The 22734-nt window shown below is 43.0% G+C and overlaps 1 protein-coding gene and 1 long non-coding RNA gene across 8 annotated transcripts in view; one reads left to right on the top strand and one right to left on the bottom strand.

Annotated features, from left to right (window-relative positions):
* Nucleotides 1-12460, top strand: part of LOC128343412 (uncharacterized) — a 30547-nt gene extending 18087 nt beyond the window's left edge. The window contains exons 2-3 of the long non-coding RNA XR_008315519.1: nucleotides 11149-11277; nucleotides 11931-12460. This is a non-coding gene — a long non-coding RNA (uncharacterized LOC128343412). The remainder of the gene's footprint in view (nucleotides 1-11148; nucleotides 11278-11930) is intronic.
* LPAR1 (lysophosphatidic acid receptor 1) overlaps nucleotides 1518-22734 on the bottom strand; it is an 84000-nt gene continuing 62783 nt past the window's right edge. For all 7 annotated transcript variants that reach the window (XM_053292404.1, XM_053292403.1, XM_053292409.1 and 4 more), the window contains one exon: nucleotides 1518-3585. In XM_053292404.1, the coding sequence (XP_053148379.1) occupies nucleotides 3284-3585 (302 nt within the window). In that variant the 3' untranslated portion in view covers nucleotides 1518-3283. The remainder of the gene's footprint in view (nucleotides 3586-22734) is intronic.

Raw genomic sequence — 22734 nt, 5'->3', positions numbered from 1 at the left:
GCAATCACCAAACCCAGTACCTGCTCTAGAAACATCAGGTCTGCTGTGGATTGTGAGAGGAGGGGGTAAGAAGATGTGTTCCAGCTTGATTCTCTGTTCACGGGGGAGATATATGGTATCCTGTGCTGTGTTGAAAACAGCCCCTAGATGCAGGAGGGTCTGAGATGGGAGAAGATATATTTTATTGCAGTTGATCAGGAAACTGTGAGATTGGAGGTGATGAATAGTCAGCTGTACATTTCTGTAAGCCTACTGGATTGAAGGGGAGCAGATTAAGTCTAGGTGCAGGTGTATGCGAATACTCTGCATCCTGATGTGTGCTACAAGTGCCACCATGATTTTGGCGAACACTCAAGGTGTGGAGGAAGGGCTGAAAGGTAGGACCCTGTATTGGAAGTGCTGGTGATCAAGCAGAACCTGAGGAACCTCTGGTGATCAGGCAGGATCAGTACATGAAGATAGGACCCTGCCAGTAATTCTCGGGAAGCCTTACTCCTCCATTCTAATTGGGGTCCCTCAGATAGGACACCCACAAGCAAGTCTCCCATAAGGACCCAATGAGACAAATAGAATTGGGGGGAAACATTTGAAATGTTTGAGAAATGAAATAAAACAACTTCTTCCCACCCTGGCATAACCTAAGGCAGGGGAGGGGGGGAAGAATCAGAGAAAACTAGCCTGAGGAAAGCCAGAAACACTGAGCTCTTTTGCAGCCCTGCTACTTGGAGCAGGACAGGACCAGAACTGGGGTTTTGGCACCACCTGCTTGCAGGAACTAGCCTCTTTCTCTTTTAGTCCTGTTTACAGGGAGCATGTTTGGTCCACAACCCATGTTAATGGATGACCTCCTACACTGTGCAAAATGGCCTGTTTTGAGTTGAAACATTTTGCACATCCCTGGTAGGGAGGGTTCCTCCATAGGGGTACATAATTTTCTAGTGTAACAGAATTATGTGGGGCTGAGTGGGCAACTGGCATGATGAACAGGAGGAATCTGTGTGGGGTCTCTCCCCTGCAAAAAAACAACCCCAAAAACCCACCACAAACCACCAGAAAATAATGAGCAATCTCGGGGGGGGGGAGGGGAATAGAAGAGGATTGAACTGAAAGCCCAACTATTTTAGTTAAGCATAATTTTCACATTTTTAAGCTTCTTTCCAGTCAAGAGGACTAGAAACACAGATAGCGCAACTGCCAATGACTATGGAAAAGCTAGTTATATAGTTTTTATATATATAAAAGTTTTATAGCCATATATATGGCTTTTATATAGCAATATATATATATATGACTTCTGCTTCTGCTATTCTGGGCAAAATGAGACTGAACCAATGGGGTTTCATTTATTTTGCAAATTCTGGGAACTACAGAATGTATGATGAAGATGGAATGTCAAGATGCTCAAAACAGAGGGGGAAAATAGAAGTCCAATTCCTACCATTGCTATAATGATATTTCCTTTCAAATGTTACAAATCCATTGAACACTTATAGGCACCATACACCAAGCATTGTAGACTCATTGAGAAAACTTTATTAGTGGCTTAGCATGTAGGGTATTTTTAAAAGTTCTAATAGCCTGACTTCTTTTTCATTAGGCAAGTTACATAAGTAAAGTACTGTAAGTTCATTGCTTTCAGTTTCAGTAAGGAATTCAAAATGTTTGTCATCACATCAACTTTGGGTTAACTGGCAGGTGAACTCTGGACATGTTCTGGGAGGATCAGCCACGCTTCCCTTTTACTTTCAATTCGCATTTTGTATCTCACTAAATAGTCTATCTTTATTCATACTCTTGACCTTTCTGACATTGCTATACATTGTTCTTAGAAATCTACATACTCTACCCACACAAACATGGTGCTATATCTCAGATCTGTTACCATCATTCCAGAGGATTAGAATGATGGATCAATTTGAAGCAAATGTTAAATCCAATATACACAGATTTTTAGCACAGAAAAGGACTGAAAATTTGTTGTGGATATAATACACAATTATTACTATGGTCCCAAGTTCTTTAAAAAGTTATCAACTTTTAGTATAGAGGTCTTTATATTAGACCTCAGTGAAGAAAGATTTCAGAGTTACAAAGACTTCACTTTAAACCACTTTCCTACATATTAGACCTGTTTGTAGAAATGGTACACAAACATATTTTAATTGTGATACTTATCTGGTTGCCTAAAAAAAAAGAGAGAGATTGTACCGTGGGTCATGGAAATAGTTGGATGCTATTATAAAGGGCAAGCAATTAAAAAGAAAAATCCCCCACTCAGTGCAAAATAGTGGAGAAAAAAATCCTTTTAAAAACAACAATAATAAAAAGCTTTACTTTTTAAAAAGCATGGTTTTTCAAAAAGCAAAATCCCTTTGCACTCCATAATTAATTAGAAGACTCTTCTACACCACAATTATTGTGTCTCACCTTAACCAATTTGAAGGTGGCTCTTTTAAAGCCTTATATATCCATCCCACATTAGGGATCTAGCCATAAGAAACTTGGGACTTTCTGTGTACATTACTTAGTTTGCTCTGCTTTTTACTAAAGAAATTTTAACATCTTAGGGGCAATAGCCAGAAGTTAAGCATTTTAAGTCCCATTGATTTCAATGTGAGAGTTAAGTACATCGGCATACACACATGCTTCTGAACACCAGTAAATCAAGGTAAAGACACTCACTTCCCACCAATACCTTCCTATCTGTACTAGCAAAAAACCCAAACGTTGTTCATTGTTATTGGCAGTGTAAATAAAAATGAATGCTACAACACAGTTTCTCTCCTTGCCCAGAAAAATGTCCATAACAAAGCATGCTGATGGGGATAACTATTAAATGAAATGCATTTTAAAACAAAACAAGAAAGAAGCCTCTGTGTCTCATATATGAAAAGGCAGTGAAGCAGCTATTAGGCTTAATTAATTGGAGATTATTTCAGTTAGGACCATCACAAAAGTGTCATCTGATGAAGGCTAGTTAAAGTAGCTTAAAATGGCTTTTCCAAAGGTATGTATGCCAGCTTCCCAGTGTGAGAAGCTTGCTTTCTACTTTCATAAAACAGAGGAATTTTTAAAAAGAGTGAGGATTCTAGACTGGGCAGTTTGCGGTCCGGGCACTGGTCAGTAAGTACTATCATCCATTAGTGATTAAGAAGAGTTTGTAAGTTTGTTATTTTCTCTGCTTCAAAACCCGCAACAATGTTGTCAACAGTTTCATAACTATTCACCCAGCACTAAATTCTCATGCATGAGGTTTTAAAAAAATATATCTTTCAGTTCCTTTTCAAACCACGGAATGATCATTACTGTGTACTCCAGTCAAGATGGTGTGATTAAGTGATGAGGCAGACCGGTCAGAGCCTTCCGTCGGGCCATTGGCACTCTCACTGCGCTGACAGCAAAGAATCTGTTTGAAGGTGGCACTCATTTCCTTGTCCCGGTAGGAGTAGATGATGGGGTTCATGGCAGAGTTGAATTCGGCAAGTAACAAGAAAAACTTCTCATAAGCCAAGACATTACACTGTGGGCAGCAAACGTCAAGGAGCAGTAAGACTAATCCTGGAGTCCAACAGATTATAAAAGCACCTGGAAAGAATGAAGAAAGAATATTTATTTTTATTTTTTATTTTATTGTTAAATTTATACCCCGCCTTTCATTACGAAAATCCCACGGCGGTTCACAATAAAATTTGAAACAAGATGATTAAAAAGACACATTAAAATATTGAGCTAAAAAAATATAAAAACCAGATTTTTTAAAAAATGAATTAAAACACAAGCAGAAAAACAGTACAAAATACAAGAAGCAGCAGTGGAGACAATCATATAAAAGTCTGGGTAAAAAGCCCCGATTTGACATGCTTTCTAAAAACTGTGATGGAGACTTAGGAGCAGATACCCACCAGGAGAGCATTCCAGTGTCTGGGGGCAGCAACAGAGAAGGCCCTGTCCTGAGTGCATGACAACCTAGCCTCCCTCATTGTCGGCACCCGGAGTAGAGCCCCCTCAGATGACCTCGTCAAGCAGGCAGCAACCCTGGGAAGCAGGCGGTCCCTCAGATACCCCAGGCCCAAACCGTTAAGGGCTTTAAAGGTCAAAACCAGCACCTTGAATTGGACCCGGAAACGAACTGGCAGCTAGTGCAACTCTTTCAGAATGGGTGTGATGTGCTCCCACCAGGCAGCTTTACTTAATATATTTACTTATAATATATTTATTATATTATTTAATATATATACTTATAATATATTTACTTAATTGTTCTACCAATCTATGACATTTGTATCCTGCCCTTTTTCCAAGGAGCCCAGAGTAGTACACACAGGTTCCCCACTGCATTTTATCCTAACTGCAACTCAATGAGAGAAGTTAAACAATGAGATTAATGCTCACACAGTGAATCTCCATGACTAATCAGGGATTTGACCCTGGGCGTCTCTGGTCAAACATTCTAGCCTCTACACCACATTGGCTCTCAGACTTATGTCCTGCCATTCTGATCTAAGTAGACTCACAAGGTGGCTTTCAACAAAAATATATAGAAGCAGAATTCACAATAACCTACGTTTTCAAAGAATACAATGTCAAAACAGCAGCAGTGTCCAAAATTAGCCACAGACAAAATGCAGTAGACAAACTCATAGCCTCCCAAAGCTCTCTGAAATAGCAAAGGCTGTTGCCATCTTTCTTAGAGCCAAGCCATGTGTGAAGACACCTGGCAAGTTTTCCTAGGGAACAAATTTCAAAGTGTGGGTGCCACAACTGAAAGGGCCCAACTCTTTTGTTTCCCAGCCTCACCATCATATTTTGTATCAATACTAAAAAAATGATACAACTGTTATCTTAATCTGATGGCTTGGGGGGAAGTCTTATAAGTAAGAGTGCAACTTACATCCACCCACCACTCAGATTAATACTAAATATGGCACAATTGTGTTTCAGGTAATCAATATTCTACTGTATGTAAATCCAAAATGAAACATCTTGACCAGAAACATTGACCAACATTCAGACTAAGAAAGCACTAGTGCTGATAACAGTGCACATGTGCAACAGGGGAGGAGTGGTTTTTGTCGATCTCCCTTTCCCTCTGAAGCCCATTGTAACCCTCCAAAATATGTCTCTGAGGGCTGTGCAATCATCAGGGACATATTTTCAGGAGCCATGGTTGGCTGTCGAGGGAAGGGGAGATTAATGAAAATACCCTGTCTCTTGCAGTGCATATGCAACAACAGGGCTTTGTTAACCTGGATGTTGGCCAGTAAGTTTTATTTCCACTGCTGAGAACAGCAGGTTGTAGATGTGTGGCAGCTACCATTTAACATGATAAAGGAAAAACTGTGTTTACTGGAAAACTTGAAGCCTGGGGGGAAAAGAAGGAAAGAGATGTTCACATACTGAAACTGGAGGTGGGGCAGGGAGGGAGGAATAGGAAACACATCCTAGCTTTGCTTATTGTGGTTTGCTTGGCTTCTCTTCCTTGGTATGGCTGCACCATGCCCCAGAAGGAAGGCACAAGCTCCCAGAATGAGTTATTATGGTGGATACTTAATACTCCATGCCACAGACAAGACTCCAAAGTGGTGAACTGAATCAGAGACACAGAATTGTTAACAATTGATGGTGGCCGTCGATTATAATGATAAAGCTTCTATGGATAATCTACCCTCCAACTATTTTCTCCCATCATCAGGAAGCCTCTGGAAAGTCTGGGAAAGGGCCTTTATCTGCTATTCACATTGGGCTTTGAGAATGCAGACTATGCTAACTGCAAACGCTGCATATGTAGTGGCTGTACTGAGGGCTCAGTTTAAATATGAAGTAAGCACTGTGAAATGCCACATGGGCAGGTTTTTCTTTCACAGGTATGACCCGTAAATCTGGCTGAGAGCCCGCCCTAGAACACATCTCAGAATTTCCGCATAGATTCTGCAGCTAATAAGCAGAAGTCCTTACTCCTTTTTCAGAAAAACTGGTGTAGATAAAAGGTTTGACATTCAGGGCCTAGAACTACTATAATCTGCATTATTTTAACTCATCAATGTTAGAGAGAAAGATCTGAATTATCAGACTATATGAAAGTCTGCTTGAAAAAGTTCTCCAGTGAACAGATGAAGTATCTCCCAAGCAGTATGCTTTTCCTTTGGCTTATGAGGCAAGATTATCTGGAGAAATAGGAATGTGTTTGCTTCTTCCAAATCATACACCACTGGGAGTCTACTATTCTAAGCTTCTCCATGTTCCAAAATATTTCCTCCCTTCCTCCTGAACATGAAAAGAGGATCAGCACTTTTCATGAATAAGGACGGGAAAATGTTTGTTTCACTTGGACAAGGAATCAATGAGGCAAACCTAGAAGGAATGAAGCGATGATGCCAAGGTAATAAAAATCTAAAAGGTAAGCATGGCAGAAGGAAAGGGAAGTTTTTCCAAGGATTTGATAAGAAGTGAAATATCTGAAAGGCCTCAGTGACTCCTGCATATTTTATACTTCCTGGCTTCTAGGCTTGCATTATTTCTGTAATCCAGTCTCTTGTGTTCTTCATCACCACTTTCAGATCCCTGAGCAATGGAGAGTAAGGGCCCAGGGACTCCTCACCCCAGCCTCCAGGAAACCTGCAATGCACTGTGCGATGAGTGTGGTGCATTGGAGGATTCCCCTGGGAGTCTGGTGCTTTAGATGCCCGACTCATGCAGTCCGAGCACACACATGATCCCAGCGCTGGTGACTAAAGGCCATGGTTAAGAGTTGGGTTGCGGGGGGGGGGGCAGAAGCGCCAGGATCAGGAGCGCTCCCAGCGCTCCACACAAGCAGCCTAACCCCTGCTAACTTGGCAAAGAGGCACCTTTTAACGTGGTGATTCTCTTTATTTAGCAGGGAGAGAGTAACTGGCCTTGTCCACCCCCAGCACAGTTCCTCCAGTGACTGTTGCTGGTGTCTATCTTATGTTTCTTTTTAGATTGTGAGCCCTTTGGGGACAGGGATCCATCTTATTTATTTATTATTTCACCCTGAGCCATTTTTGGAAGGGCGGTACAGAAATCGAATTATTAACAACAACCACCACCACCAGGCTTGGCTTCCCTAGCCTGGGTTAGGCTGCTCATGGGAATAGCCTTCAAATGTTATTGAACGACGACACCCATAATCCCCAGTCACAATTCATTATGTCTGGCGGCTGTAATTCAGCAACATCTGGAGTGCCAAAGGTTGCCTGCCCCTGGTGTAGTGTGACAAGACTGAACTTGAGCAAAATACCAGTCCAGCTCTCTGTGTGCAGCTAAGTCATCAAGCCATCTCTCAGCCTTATTATAAGGACAAAAGGGGATGACCCCTTGTAAGCCATCCTGAGCTCCTTAGTGGAAGGATGGGGGGCAAGTGATGGAGGCATATAAATAAAATAGATGATCTGATTTCACACCTGTCAATAGACACTGCAGGTAGGGCTGTGCATGGAACCGGCGGTTCTGCCGGTTTGACAGAGGGGGGTGTCCAGCGTTAAGAGCGGGGGAGTGTGCACTTACCCCTCCTGCCGCTTTCCCCCTGCTGGTGTCCATTTTGTAAAAAGCCCATTGGGGCGGTAGCGTAGCTCGCTGCCGACCTGTTGCCCCCATTGTCCAGATGTGACCAGAAGTCTCTGATGCGCCTGCATGCGTCGGCACGTGCGCGCGTGCCCTGCACATATGCCCGCACATATGCCAGTGTGCACAGGCGCGTCGGAGTCATATCTGGAAAACAGGGGCAACGGGGCAGCAGGGAAGTACGCTGCCTCCCCAATGGGCTTTTTAAAAAACGGATGCCGGCAGGGGAAAAGCGGCGGGAGGGGTAAGTGCACCCTCCCCTGCTCTTAAAGAGGCACCCCCGCCACCTTCGAGCCTCCCTGCCATGGTTCTGTGCACATCCCCTACTGCCGGCTAACTGGCTATCAGGGCCAAAGTAGATGCAACTTTAAACAAGTCTAGTGGCCCTGCATGTGTGTGTTTGGGTGTTTTTGTTTGGCTAAATATCACCTTTGGGGTGGAGATCAATTGGGGCCATGGTAGGGGAGGGCAGGAATTTAACGCTTCATCCTCCCACACTCCCAGTTTGGATTTGGCTTCCCCATGACTGCTACTTACTACAGGAAACAAGTGGCCACGGGCACCAATGGCTGCTCCCCGATCTCCCGGGGAAATAGCAGCTGCAAGGGGGTGGGGCCTGACATGGATGGAGACCCTGATTTGGGGGTGGGGGTTAACCCTTTGCCCCCATGTAAATGGACCTTAGTGCTCAGTTCCGAAATGGTTTGCACATCCCTACATAGCACAAAGAGGGAGAATGCTTCATTGCCCTTATTCCTACTGTCTTCTGAAAAATATCCTCCTTCCAGGCTACTGTATTCAGCACATTTTTCTGAAGAGTCAATTCTGTGGCTTAACCGACTTCACACAAGTCTGAATGGTGGAGACAGGCCTTGCATGTGCATTTAACAATGGCAAAAGATCAATGCCTACCTTTCGCCCCACCCCCATTCTGGTGGATAAGAACGTAAGAACAGCCCTGCTGGATCAGGCCCAAGGCCCATCTAGTCCAGCATCCTGTTTCACACAGTGGCCCACCAGATGCCGCCGGAAGCCTACAGGCAGGAGTTGAGGGCATGCCCTTTCTCCTGCCGTTACTCCCCTGCAACTGGTACTCAGAGGCATCCTGCCTTTGAGGCTGGAGGTGACCTATAGCCCTCCAACTAGTAGCTGCTGATAGACCTCTCCTCCATGAAGTTATCCAAACCCCTCTTAAAGCTATCCAGGTTGTTGGCTGTCACCACATCTTGTGGCAGAGAATTCCACAAATTGATTATGAGATGTGTGTAAAAGTACCTCTGTTTGTTGGTCCTTGTTTTCCTGGCAATCAATTTCATGGGATGACTCCTGATTCTAGGGTTATGTGAGAGGGAGAAGAATTCCTCTCTATCCACTTTCTCCACACCATGCATGATTTTATAGACCTCTATCATGTCTCCCCGCAGTTGTCTTTTTTCTAAACTAAATTTTGTCCTCTTGTCTTGGTGTCACAAGAAGAGGACAAAAAGACATCCATTGGGGTGTAGCATAGAATGGTAATTTCAGTTGGGGGGAAATCTCAAATTCAAGGGCTGGATTCCTTTGAGTGTCATGAATCCTACGTTTACTTGCTTCAGTTAACAAACTACGTTGCTCAGAAAAACAGACAGCTTGAAAGAGGACAGAAAATCTTCTATTTAGGATGGTCAGGGTTTTTAATGGTATCTAAACACAGAAAGATATGTGAAACTAATGTTATGAATGAGTCCCAGCTGTTGTCAAGACTATTTGAAATATTCATTCCCTACAAGACAAGAGATATAAAGCAATCTCTATGGAATTGCATTCCTGCCAAAGACCTGACACAAACAGGAAGTATTTGTGCCTTTATCATCTTGTATCAATTATACAATAGCTCTGCTATGCTGATTTTGTGCAAAGACCATTTAAAAAGTAAGAGACATGGCACTGAACCACAGCAGACATTTGGCCAATATTAGTGCCTAAAACTGAGCTGGAAAAAACTATATAGAGAATCACACAATGCATTTAATGTGATGCTTCAGGAATAGAATGCTGAGGATCTGAAAGGGATTATTCTAGGTTTGGTTTGGTTCCCCCTTCCAATGGGGATATGAGTGCACTCTTTAACATGGGAGATACAGTTGATACAGAGTTATATATGCTGAAGGAATGATCAGCACCAGCACTGAACTAGGTGGTGGAAGGGCAAGCTTCACAATTTTTTTCTCCCATCCCACAAAGCATCCCTCTTTAATGTTATTTCTCCCCCTGGAAGTGTTCTGTTGCCTTGGCCTGCTGCCAAGGCAACTGGGCTGGTGCTCCCAGACTTCTCATATTTTTCTGGCTGTTAGTCTCATTGCATCAGCAATGGCCAACACATCCCGTCTTCCTCCCCTTGGGTCACAGTGAGGGCAAACAAAGCCATTGCATTGCCCTTGGACTCAAGAGGAGGTGAGAGGGAAGTGTTGGCCCACTGCAGAGGCAACTGTGGGTCTGACATGATCCCTCTTTCCCCTTCCAGTCAGAGTGAGGACAAGAGTGGGCTCATATCATGAATAAGGAAAAATGGTGCCTTGAGCAGCAGAGAGGTGGAACATGCAATGGCTGCTACCAGTCTTGAAAAAGCTCAGGAAGACTGGAAGTTAGGATTTAGTTTCAATGATCCCAGGCCTTAGCCCTAAGTCACTGAACTATGATTGCTGTCTGAAAAGTTTTAATCCAGTGTCTCAGTCATGGCCTCATGGGAGGGAGAAAGTGCCTTTGTTTCCAAACCATGGTCCCTTGATCCCCTTATAAAATGTTCTTAGTGGTGGTGGGGGGGGGGAGGATGGTGCAAGTCAAGGTAAGCTGGCAATTCTAGAATTTTATTTTGCCACACAAAATGAGGAAAATTAGATGTCCTAACCATGTGTTTGCATGTTACTAAATACAAATGTTTCTCTCTCTTTAAGCTCCTCTGCCATAATGGATCTTGTTCTCTTACAACTATGACTTGTGGCACCCTATAATGTTTGGGCATATGGGATTTAGTTTGAGTGCAAAGGGTTGCCCTGGATGACTTTCAAGTGCAACCATTGTTAGGTGCTCCTATTTGAAAATGTTGTTGTGCCGTCAGGTTAGTGTCGACTCCTGTCCTGGCGACCACAGAGCCCTGTGGTTGTCTTTGGTAGAATACAGGAGGGGTTTACCATTGCCATCTCCTGTGAAGTATGAGATGATGCCTTTCAGCATCTTCCTATATTCCTGCTGCCTGATATGGGTTTTTCCCATAGTCTGGGAAACATACCAGTGGGAATTTGAACCAGCAACCTCTTGCTCGCTCCCTAGGCAAGTTACTTCCCCTGCTGCGCCATTTGGTGGCTTACTATTTGAAAATACCGATTGATAGAAGATGAATATAAGCAGATCTGTGCAGCACAGAAGTATGCTGGCATGAAGCAATGTTAGTTTGTTACAGCAAAAACAGCAGAGAGCCTTTTGGCAGCTGAAAGACTAACATTTATTGCAGCACAAGCTTTTGTGGATTATTGTACATTTTGTCAAATGCATGAACTCTGATATATATTTTTTCATTTCCCCCCCTAGGTGTGTGTGTATGTCTGCATAAAGTATAAACGCAACAACCTGCCAGCTAAGGATAACATTTCATGTATCTGATGAGGCAGACTGTAGTCAACAAAAGTTTATGCACCCATAAACTTCTTAATTTTTCAGGTACCACAAGACTGTGTTTTTTAAAAAAAAGAAACCATACTGTCACTCAGCAGGAATCAGGCAGAATAAAGTCAGCATAATTAAAGGATCCGGATAAAAGAGGTCTGGGAACAGGAGAAGGAATTTAGAGGCCATTCATCCCCTTGCAGCTCAAGACTTTAGGGTTGAATTGGGCTCATTAATTTACTGATAGCTGAATGAAGCAGACTGATTTTGGGTGGCTCCCACACTCTGAGCATTGTTTTGGAAAGCACCATGTTTCAGTAAGAGAACAACATTGGAAAAACCTTGCCATCTAAAGCAGCTCCTTAAGATGCTGGCAGAGCCAAGATTTTCCCACAGCAGACAATGACAGACTAAAGGGGGCTTGTTAGTTTCAGCAAATACCAAGTAACAGCCCTTTGAAAACAGGGCCTTAAAGAGGCCTTCTTAAACTCCCAGACCAGAATACAGAAACGTAAGCAAGCCAAATTGTTTAGTCACCTTTCAAGATCTTGCCCAAATATATCCAAACTAAAAATACCTGCCAATTTTGCTTTAAAAATATTTAATCACAGGCTGCCTGTGATTGTCCAGAAGTCTTCTGAAAACAGGGTCACTGTGGAAAGCAGCCCTTTGGCAGTAAAGCCCCCCCTTGCCATTTCCCCTTGCAGGCCACAAAGCAGCGAGGCAAGCTCATCGATGCGATCTCTTTGGCTCACCACAAGAGGTCACCGGAGGCACGGAGCGAACAGCAGGCATTGGCAGCCAGTAATTAGCTCACACAACCCAAGCTGTGATTATGACTGACTTCTCAAAGTATGCTGAATGAATCCAAGGACTTTACAATGTCTTTAGGTTGACAATATTACTTTTCCCCCTTAATGCTGAAATGACATATTCTCCCTTTCACAACTTGATGTGTCTTCACAATTTGAACTTCAGTAAGCTACTTCGAAGATAAAAGAAGTGAAATTCATTATTTTTACAGCTTGAAAATGTAGATCCTTGAAAGCACAACCAACCAGGACGTTCCTCAGTGCAAGCTCTGTAGAAATGCACAGGATGCTCTTGCACAAACCCTACCCTATTGATTTCAAGCTTTAAAACAAAAACAGAAAACAGAAAAACCCACACATTTGTACAGCTGAACCTCCCAGTGGCTCCTGCCTCCAATGACAAACCACAAATGAAGGCAGTCTACACTCTGGAACAAATTAAAACCATATTTTCTGCCTTATTCCTTTAAAAATATAGGTTTCCGTACATTTTCCTGTGTTGTTAAAGTATCATATGTTACTAATATATTTACATTCTATTTACATTCACTACAAAAGCACATATTGACCTATACCGAGATTTACAGACAGCTCTATCCCAGCTTTAACATTAGGAGCCAATGCTGCAGTAGTACCAGTGTTCCCTTTAAGGCGTGCGCACATGCACGCACGGACACATTTTTTGATCCCGCTCCGGTTGAATCAGGAAGGCCCCACTCTGAATGCACATGTGTGCACACACTGCCTTGATACTGCCGCCCAGAACAAAACTCATTCCGCACACAGATGAAATAAATTAGAAAGAACACTGATCGGTACTAGCAGAGCTGTTAGTAGACACAGAATGCTGAGCCAATATGAAGGCCACACAGTGGTTAAGAGAAATCGCTGTGACCCATGGAGTCCCGCTCAAGCCCCACCTATATTGTGAACTCCCTGGGTGGCTTTGGTAAGCTACTGTCTTTAAAGTTTAACCCCCTCAGATACAGAAATAGGTGCATACTAACATTGGCCTACCTTACAAGAATGGTGTAAGGATTACTGACATAATGTAGCACTTTGAGCACTCAGAGAAAACTAAATACTATGCTAATATAAATTAGTATTGAAAGAAAGATTGTGCTGGTGCCCACAGAGCCCTGTGGTTTTCTTTTGGTAGAATACAGGAGGGGTTTACCATTGCCATCTCCCATGCAGTCTGAGATGATACCTTTCAGCACCTTCCTATATCGCTGCTGCCCGGTACAGGTATTTCCCATAGTCTGGGAGACATTCCAGCGGGGATTTGAACTGACAGCCTCTTGCTCCCTAGGCAGGTTGCTTCCCCGCTGCACTATTAGGTGGCTTATAAATTAGTATATAATGCTAAATATAAACATTACTACAGTACTACTACTCACTGTTATTGTGAAATACTATACCAGCATGTTTCTTTTTAAAATACGTATAGAAACTTGGAAAATAATCATGGAGCATTTGCGCACCCCACCCCTGCAATCTTCTCACCTGTACTGCTGATGTTCCTCTCCCCACTTCTTTTGCTTTGCACTGTTCTAGCAGTAAAATACTACTGGCCAACTGATGCTAGCAGGAAAAGACTGAGTCACGGTTGCCACTGGCCGGAGTGTCACCCCGTTCATGTGGCAAGTAGCAATACATAACTGAGCACCTAAGTGGCAAACGGCACCTGCTCCACCTGAGATGGAAACAGTTCCCTTTCTAGTGCTATGCAAGGTTTGTGCATGACTCAGATTCCCCAGAGAGAGAGAGAGCGGGAGGGAGAACTTCATATGTAGCCACCCTTAACACGGCAGGAACTGCACAGGACTTCCTCAAGTCCAGTAGTTCTACATTATATTATGTACAGTGCGCTTTGAAATATGGAGCAGTCATAGCAAAGGCTCTGTAAGGTTATGAACACAGATGGAACCGAGTACCAAGTACCATTGTTTTCACTGCATTAAACAGATCAGAGGGAGATCTCTAATTTAATTAAAACAGCTCAGACATTATTCTTGCTCTCCCAGATATGGAAATATGTGAATGGCAAATAACATAGTACAGCTAATTCACAGAGAAAGTGTGGTCCAGTAACTGGCATGTGTGGTCCAGTAACTGGCAATGTATTATATCAAAAAGCCAGCACAGTGATCAAACCTCAACTTCTTAGGAAGCCGGACTTGTTCTATTCAAAAAGTGGAGGATATAGTATTTCACCATTTTATCATTGTGTACTGAGGAAATATCCAACTGAAAGTAAAGAAATTATTTTTTAATGTGCATGAGTATCCAAACACTGGTATTCAAAAGGAAATATTCAAGGACTGATAAAGCAGAAGCCAACAGGATGAGGGTTTGTTTTGTTTTTAAGAACTATTTGATTTCAAAAGGTATGTTACCTGGTATCTACTAAAATTAAAGTAGAAAGGTGCACCAATTCAGAAATCCTTTCTTTTCATTCTTTGCTAGTCCTGCTTATCTTAAAGCCATGGATTAAACTCTAGGACTGGGATGCTGGTCAAATATTGTCAATGTCAACTAATAGAGCAGTGAAAGTGATAACTTCTTAGTTGACCATATTCAAATAGTAGAGAAGCCAAGGATATCCATGTACGGGTTGTGGCCTGTCTAAACCATCCAATAGTAAATCAGGAGAGATTTTTTTTTAAGTGAACACTTGAGAATATTTGCATATAAACCACAAGTGAGAGAATGCCTGTTTTTGATCTCCGTGCCCTTCAATTCATCTGCAGGGATTAAAGCTGTACAGTCCATCTTGATCCTCTATCATACCTGCTGTGATGCGAGAACAGGCTCGCTACTTCAGCCACAATGGCATCCCAATGCTAAGCAAGTAGGGTAGAGCTACACATATTTCTTCTACTGACTGTTAAGGGCAAGTTTACAACAGAACTCTTATTTTGGATTAACTGCGTTATCTTTAACCTACTTTGACTTCACACACACTTTGCACATCTTCTCCTCCCATTCTAGCATGTGCATTTTTGAAATTCCAAATAAAGAAGGCTGTATTTCCACGATTGCACTTGTTCACCTAGATTGTTCTCAACAGTATGCAGGGTTTCTAGCATTGTCTTGCAGGGGTTCCTCAGCAGATGGTGTGGGAAAGGTATCCTGAAGGCAGTAAGCCTGAAAACCACGAATCTAGCTGAATCCAGCAAGACACAAGGATGTCCTTCTTCTTGTGAATAGATGGGAGATTGGTACCACCAATCACACACAGTACATGTCGCTCTTTAAAGAGTTGTGCCATTTGGGAATGGCATTACATTGTACCAGCACTATGTGGATGAAGCTGCTCCCAAGGCCCTTAGGGACATGAGGCCACGGATTACGGGCAGTGGACCTTTCTGTGGTGCTTCTGGGCTGTGCAAGGCATTTTCTCCTGGCATGAAAGGCATCTGCTGCTCTGCTGTAGAGCCTGAATTCAACATCCAGCCGCAGAGTAAAAACATGAGTACTTAAGATACATTTTATGTTCAAAATACGATATGATTGGATGAATTCATGATTACAATGAAAAATATCTAGCACAGTGGGACTCGGAAGTCACCACTGCTCTCCATTCTTGATTAAATGATTCCTGGCTGTATAACTGGGAATAGTAGCTATATAACAATGTCCCACATAGCTATAAGCCTGTCTGTCTCCTCCTCTCGAACTGTTTTGGTGACATGTATGGGAGATATGCTGGAAAGCTGAGAGGGAAAGGCAAACATCTTTGTTTGGGGAACCTGGAGAGAGAAATCCACAATTCCTCTTTCCTCTAGGAGCTGCAAAAAGAAATAGTAACTGGCTTTCTGTGCTGTAGGGCAGGGATTCTCAACGTTGGGTCCCCAAATGTTATTGGACTTCAACTCCCATAATCCCCAGCCAAAGGCCACTGGGCCTGGTGATTATGGGAGTTGAAGTCCAATAACATCTGGGGACCCAACGTTGAGAATCCCTGCTGTAGGGAACCATCAGTGCCTTTGTGACAACAGCAATCAAGACAGCAACCCATACCCTTAATTCAAAACTATTTACATGCTGAGCAACCAAGACACCTCACACTAAGGGTCAAACTCCACATGACTCCCAGTGTGCCAGCAGAGTCAGCACCTGTGCTCTTTGCCAGCACCAGTGCCCTTTGTGCAATATGTATAGAGTGGAACCGCTTCAGGAAGGGTCACAGAAGTTGTGAAAGGTCAGAAAGAGCCTCTCCACCACTCCCTCCCAAATAAGAAATCAGCTTAAGAAATGAGAGCCGTATCTATGATGAAGGGCCCTGGGTAGCTCAGTTGATAGAGCATCAGATGTTTAGGAGGGCCCAGGGCTCAAGTCCCTGCCCAGGTGACCTTTTTCTTGCTCAGTTGCTTCATTCTAGGGACGGGGCCTTCGCTCAATGGTAGAGCAGCTGCTTTCTATACAGAAGATCCCAAATTCAATCTTGGGGTAGGGCTGGGAAAGACTTTAATCTGAAACCCCCAAGAGCTGTTGCCAGTCAGTGAGGCGAGTCTCACAATCAGTGAGACTCACCGAAAGGAGTATTGCGATCGGCAGTACACGATCAGAAAACCTGGGCTAGTGGAGTGCTCGCTCCGCTAACCTGGGCTAAGGGGAGGGGTATTTAAGCGGGTTACCCACTTTGGGGAAACTGGGCTCACCTGGTGGAAAGCAGGCTAATCTCCCTTAGCCCGCTTTCCACTGATCGTGAGAATCGCTTCAGTGTCAAGAATAGAGTTTAGCTGGACTAATGGTCTGGCTTAGTATAAGGCAGCTACCTATGAACAGGGTGGATAAAAATCAGTGATTTAAAAAAAATTTAAATTGGAATTTTTTTATTTAAATCAGATTTTTTAAAAATAAAATGCTTTTTGAGGAAAAAAATCTATCTAAAGATAGTTTTCTATTTAAGACACATTTTAGACCAAAGGTTATTCATCATGAAATAAGGATTAGTTTTTAATTATGTAGCATGAGGCTGTATGTATGCTTTTTAAGAAAAAATTTTTGGTAAATGAATTTCATTAGTCCATTCACAATGTCATGCTCTTCCAGAGGTTTCTGTTTCTGTAAGATTTCTCTGGGCAATTTTTCTATCTAGGACCAAAAATGAAACCTTCATCTGCTTGTAAATATTAAGATTATACCAGCAAGGATGAGTCTTTGAGGTGGGTCTCACGAACGATCAGTGAGACCCGCTTTTGCCGGTTTTGCAGGGAGAGCAGGCTAAGCGAGCAGGGCGGAAGCCCTGGGCCCCCTGGATCGGCCACCCACACGACTGCCGGCTCTGAGATGGAGCCAGCAGGGACTGGGGAGTTCGGGGGCTGCGCGGCCCCTGAAAGCTCCAGTATGCCCTGCGTGAGCGTGCAGGGAATACTGGAGAGACCCCCGAGCTAGGAGGCTGCTTTTCAGCCTCCCGCCAGGGGTCTACTTGTGGAGCCGTGCTGCGGCTATTCACGATTTTAAAAACCGGTTTTGCAGAGCACTCACTCCGCAAACCCGGTTTAAGGGGAGGGCTAGTTTGGCAGGTTAACCGCCAGGAAGCCACGGGGCTCACCTGCAAGCTCTGTGGCTCCCACGATCAGGCAAAATCAGGCAAGGCTCCCCTAGCCCGATTTCGCTTGATCATGGGACTAGCTCCCTTACGTAAAAAATCATGATTTAAATCCAGTCTTACTGACTAGTGATTTAAATCATGATTTAAATCGTAATTTAAATCAATTTGATTTAAATCAAATCCACCCTGCCTATGAATTTATATTCTTTGATGCCTACTAAAATTGAAGTAAACAGAGGTACCAGTCTGATTAGAGTATGCAGGAAGGGCAGGGACTACAATGGTCAGGAAGTGGAAACCGTGGCAAGGTTTGTCCTTTTGGACTGAGAAAGGAATGCTCATCAGTGACAGATCACGGGATGAGGTTCCTGCCCTAGTTCCTTGAACTATTTTGAATGACAGATGATGTGAAAATAAGATAGTGTGGACAGGCACAGATTATGGGATTGCTTTGTTAGACCTTTGGTTTTATTTTTGTAAGGGCTTGTCACCACATGCTATTTTTTAAAAAAATAAGAATTGACCCTGCACAACCTTCATCACCACAGCAGGATGATTGCCTTTCTATGCTGAGATTAGCACTCAATATTATCACTGTTTTTAAAGCTGACAAAGCATTGTGCTGTCAGATAACACATAAGGCTTGTGACCTAACTCCCTGTCAAATATGCAGTTTAACAATCTTTCTGGGATGCGCCAGGTTTTGTGTGTGTGTGTGTGTGTGTGTGTTTAAAACAAACAGTTGTAGGGGTCTGCAACCTATTGCTGAGGGGAATAAAAGCCAAGCAAGAATTTAGCTACTTCCAATCACATTCCGAGTAAATCCTTGTTAGTGCTTCCTTTAAGAAAGTGTTACTTTTTAAATATCCCAATACTGGGGGCTAGTCAACAATGGACAAATTTCAGTATAGGAAGGTGGGGGTGGTGGGAGGAGCCAGGTACATTTTTTTCTGGACTCTAATTATTTGGGTACCTTTTTAGTGTGAAACCTTATAGGGGGAAGGGAAGGACAGGGCAGTGAACAGAGCAAATGGGTGACAGGCACAAGAACATGTCAGTTTCTTGAGAGGGGGAGACTGTTTGGAAACGAATGAATGAATGAAAAAAAAATATTATACACGCACACACACGCTAGATTGAAAGTACAAAAAATTCCTGTCCACTAATAGTCCACCCCCCCCCCCCAAAAAAGTCGTACTCTTAGACATTGAATTCAAGATGTACAGTGTCCGGATTAAAACTGGGCTTGGATATAATCGTAGGAAAAAGTCACATAATTGCTAAAAATTCTCTTTTTTCAAATAAGACAATATAATGGCTACAATATACACATACTTATGTTCAAACAAGTTTTTTAGACCTCTTTAATGTGTAAAACAAAACAAACATATCTTCCAAAAACACGAGCAAAATCAATTCTGAGCAAACACGGTTCAGTGTCCAAACACCATTATCAATGTTTTATTTCAAGCAGCTGGAAACATTTAAGATTAAATACAGTTAATAAATAACAACAACTCTATTTGTTAGCTGCTGCCACCACCACAATTCTATTTGTTAGCCATCCCATAACAAATTGCTTTCCATAGCAATTGTTCAACTACAGCTGATATTACCCAATCCAAGAACAGGAGAAAAGGTGGGGGGAGTGGGGAGTGGCTCTCCAAAATTAACCCTTTATTGGCTTTACTGGCCAATAAATTTCATTGAGGTCATTTACACAATCACAATCTATGTTCTACCCAGGTTTGGGAGCTGTGTGTGCTACAATTTTCTGTTGTGTGTAAGAATGGTAGCTGGAAAGCCTGAGTAGAAGTGATTGTGTAGAAGCAAAATAGAAGGAAAACTTGGGTAGCCTTTCGTCCTACCTTGCTTCCACACAATCACTTCTACCCAGGTTTTCCTCCTACCATGCTTCCACACAACAGAAAACTGGGAACACACACAGCTCCCAATCCTGGGTAGAACACAGCTTTTGACTGTGTGAAGGGCCTCATTGCCTCTCCCTCATTTCTTACTTAACATTAATGGATGGATGTAACTGTTAAATATAAATAGCTTCTTTAATCTTACATTTCACAGTATTTCCTTCAATAGCCAGAACACACACCTTGATTTGTGCAACTCTTCCTTCATATATGTTTTGCTCAGGATTTCAATTGATCTTTATTATATTGCATATCAGCTAAATGTTATTTATACCTTTAAAAAAACAACCACCTTCCCCCCGCAGGAAGAATTAAATTTGGAGATCAACTACCCAATTGTGCTGCACTTCCTCAGTGTTAAACTATGTTTTTCCCTTCAGTATTTTAAAATGATTTATGCCTAGTCTCACTGAAACCAAGTCCATCCTGGAATGTCTCCTAATTTGGCACTGCAGCAGGTAGTCTACAGACTGCCAGTTCTCCATTGTATGTGAAATCAACTGCTGAAATCAAAATCAAAGTCCGTCTGAGTTTCAAAACAAGTTAATTTTTTGTATACGTACCCATACAAAACTCTTGTAACACTACATAGATTAACATGCTCCAGGCAATTTTTCATACACTCCGTCCCCACATATGTTCAAAGAGGTCTGTAGGAAAAGGTGGAACTACACATTACATGTAGCGTATTATGATTATTTATACTTTTTATCACCCTTCATTCTAAGACCCAGGTCCTAGTTCTAGCATTCCTTTTAGAGACTTCTTTTTCTTTTACCTCAGAGGTATATTCAACCTTGGGTTCCCAGGTGTGGCTGGACAACAACATCCATCATCCTCTTTGGCCATTGTGCCTGGGGATGGTGGGTGTTGTAGTCTAACATCTGCAAACCCAAAGTTAAGAACCCCTCTTTTACACAATGCAGAGCTGAGGCTGCAGTTTGTAGAGGATGCGGACCAGGGGGGAAAGGAGCTTATGCACTCTCTCCCTCATAGTTCCAGTGGGGCACAAGCAGTAGCTTTAAAAGGAGGCTCGCAGGTCTTACCTGCTCCTCCGCTGACCCCTGCCACGATGCTGTCAGTTCTAAAAAGCCATGCTGTGTGGCTGCAGTACTGTTCCCAGCAGCACGCCGTTGCCACGCATAGGCTGTTGGGAGCAGCACCGCAGCACAGCTTTTTAGAACTGACAAAACTGGACAAAAAAAGATGGTGCCTCACTGCTCCGTTTGAAAAAACGGTACTTTTTTTACACCACCCAAAAGATGGTGCTCCTCTCACAATTTATATATTTTCCCAGCCAGTGAAGGTTGGCTCCAGGAGTAAGAGCTGGTTTTCCTGACTGGGGCCTGCCTTAGAAGCATTTTGGGTCATCAAAGGATCTCAGATGTTTCGGGTGAGCCCAGAGGGGAACTTTTCTTCAAGCAAATACCATCTGCACTCTCAGACCATGGGAGAGATTTGCCGCACATCTGCATTCCAGAGGTTTGCCTGCTATATAGTTTTAAACTTTAAAACTGCTGATCTCCTGGACTTCTAAAATAATTTCCCCTCCACCTTTTTCTTCTTCTTCTTCTCCTTTTTTTTTAACCAGGACTTAATCAGATTTTAAAGACCAAAATACTTATCTTGTTTATTCCCAAGTGCCTTTTCCTGCTGAAAATCACCCCCTACAAGTGGCTTTTACCCTTTGCTAGCGGCGAAATGACTTCCCTAGGGAGCAAGAGGTTGCTGGTTCAAATCCCCTCTGGTATGTTTCCCAGACTATGGGAAACACCTATATCGGGCAGCAGCGATATAGGAAGGTGCTGAAAGGCATCACCTCATATTGCATGGGAGAGGTCAATGGCAAATCCCTCCTGTATTCTACCAAAGACAACCATAGGGCTCTGTGGTCGCCAGGAGTTGACACCAACTCGACGACACAACTTTACTAAACTTGTCATATCTCTCTCACAGTGGGAGTAAAAGCAGAGTAGGGGGATAGATTTTCAGCAGAAAAATTGGAAGAAGAAGAAGCTTCTTTCCCCACCATACTAATCTTCCTCTTTAAATTCCTTTTTTTTGGGGGGGGGTAAATTTGAACAATACATTTGTGGAATCACTTTGGATTAATGTTAGTTTGCATACGAAGAGTAAGTGTCACATTACAAATCCAGCCAGTCGTTTGCATTAACTTAATGTTAACATAGAGCTCATCTGGCTTGGAAGCAAGGCTGTAATTTCTGAATGGAGATGTCTCTCAAGACTGTGGCTGCAACCATGTGCATGATTACTTTGAAGCACATTCAGTTGACTTCAGTGGACTCTGTAACTCACAAGAAATAAACATAATAAAAACTAGCTGATCTGGTGCAGAGAATCTACCCCCTAGTTCTCCCTGTCTCCTCCCATCCCTTCAGCAGTTCTTCCCCCGCTTCAGACCCAGTTATTTCTCCCCCACCCCTTTAGCTGTGGGCCGCCACTTCCTCTTACCACCCGGCGGCTGGTCTGGCAGTTGCTTCGCTTCCTCTCACCAGACGGTGCTTTTTCCTTGCCCAGCTGGCAGCACCGATTCCTTTCTCTGGCCGCTTGCCTTCCCCTCCTCCTCCCCTCACTCATGAAATCTCGCAAGAGCTTCCATGCATGGGATTAGCCACGGGTATGTCTTAACGAATTATATATATATATAGATGATGATTCTTGAAATGACTGTGATGTGTGTGTGTGTGTGTGGTGGGTGGTATCCCCTTCCAAACTGATCTTTAATCTTAAAAAACAAAACAAAAAACATAGCCTAAACCAGGCCTGCTCAATTTAGGCGCCCCAGCTGTTTTTGGACTACAGTTCTCATAATCCTCATCCACAGTGGCCGATAGCCAGGGATTATGGGAGCTGTAGGCCAACGTCTGCAGGAGGGCCGATGTTGAGCAGGCCTGGCCTAAACAAACACCTCAGAACTGGAACAGTAAAGCTGGAGAACACACAGTCACTAGGACATTAAAAATATTCCCAAAGAATTAAAAATTATCAAAATAATTTGATATTATTCCAACACAACAGGAGACATCTATGTTAGTCATCATTAATGACATTGTAGAAAACAAGCAAAAGGTGTTTGTGACACCTGCCCATGAAGCACTCGGTATAGGGATCACAACAGCGAAGGATGTACTACCAAGGGAATAATCTCATTTTTCCAGGTACAAAAATAAAGTGCAGTCCCAAAGTG

This window comes from Hemicordylus capensis, chromosome 2 (assembly GCF_027244095.1).
Source record: "Hemicordylus capensis ecotype Gifberg chromosome 2, rHemCap1.1.pri, whole genome shotgun sequence".
NCBI classification, from domain to species: domain Eukaryota; kingdom Metazoa; phylum Chordata; class Lepidosauria; order Squamata; family Cordylidae; genus Hemicordylus; species Hemicordylus capensis.
Note: the sequence above shows the minus strand (reverse complement) of the source record. Positions and strands in the feature narration are given on the sequence as shown.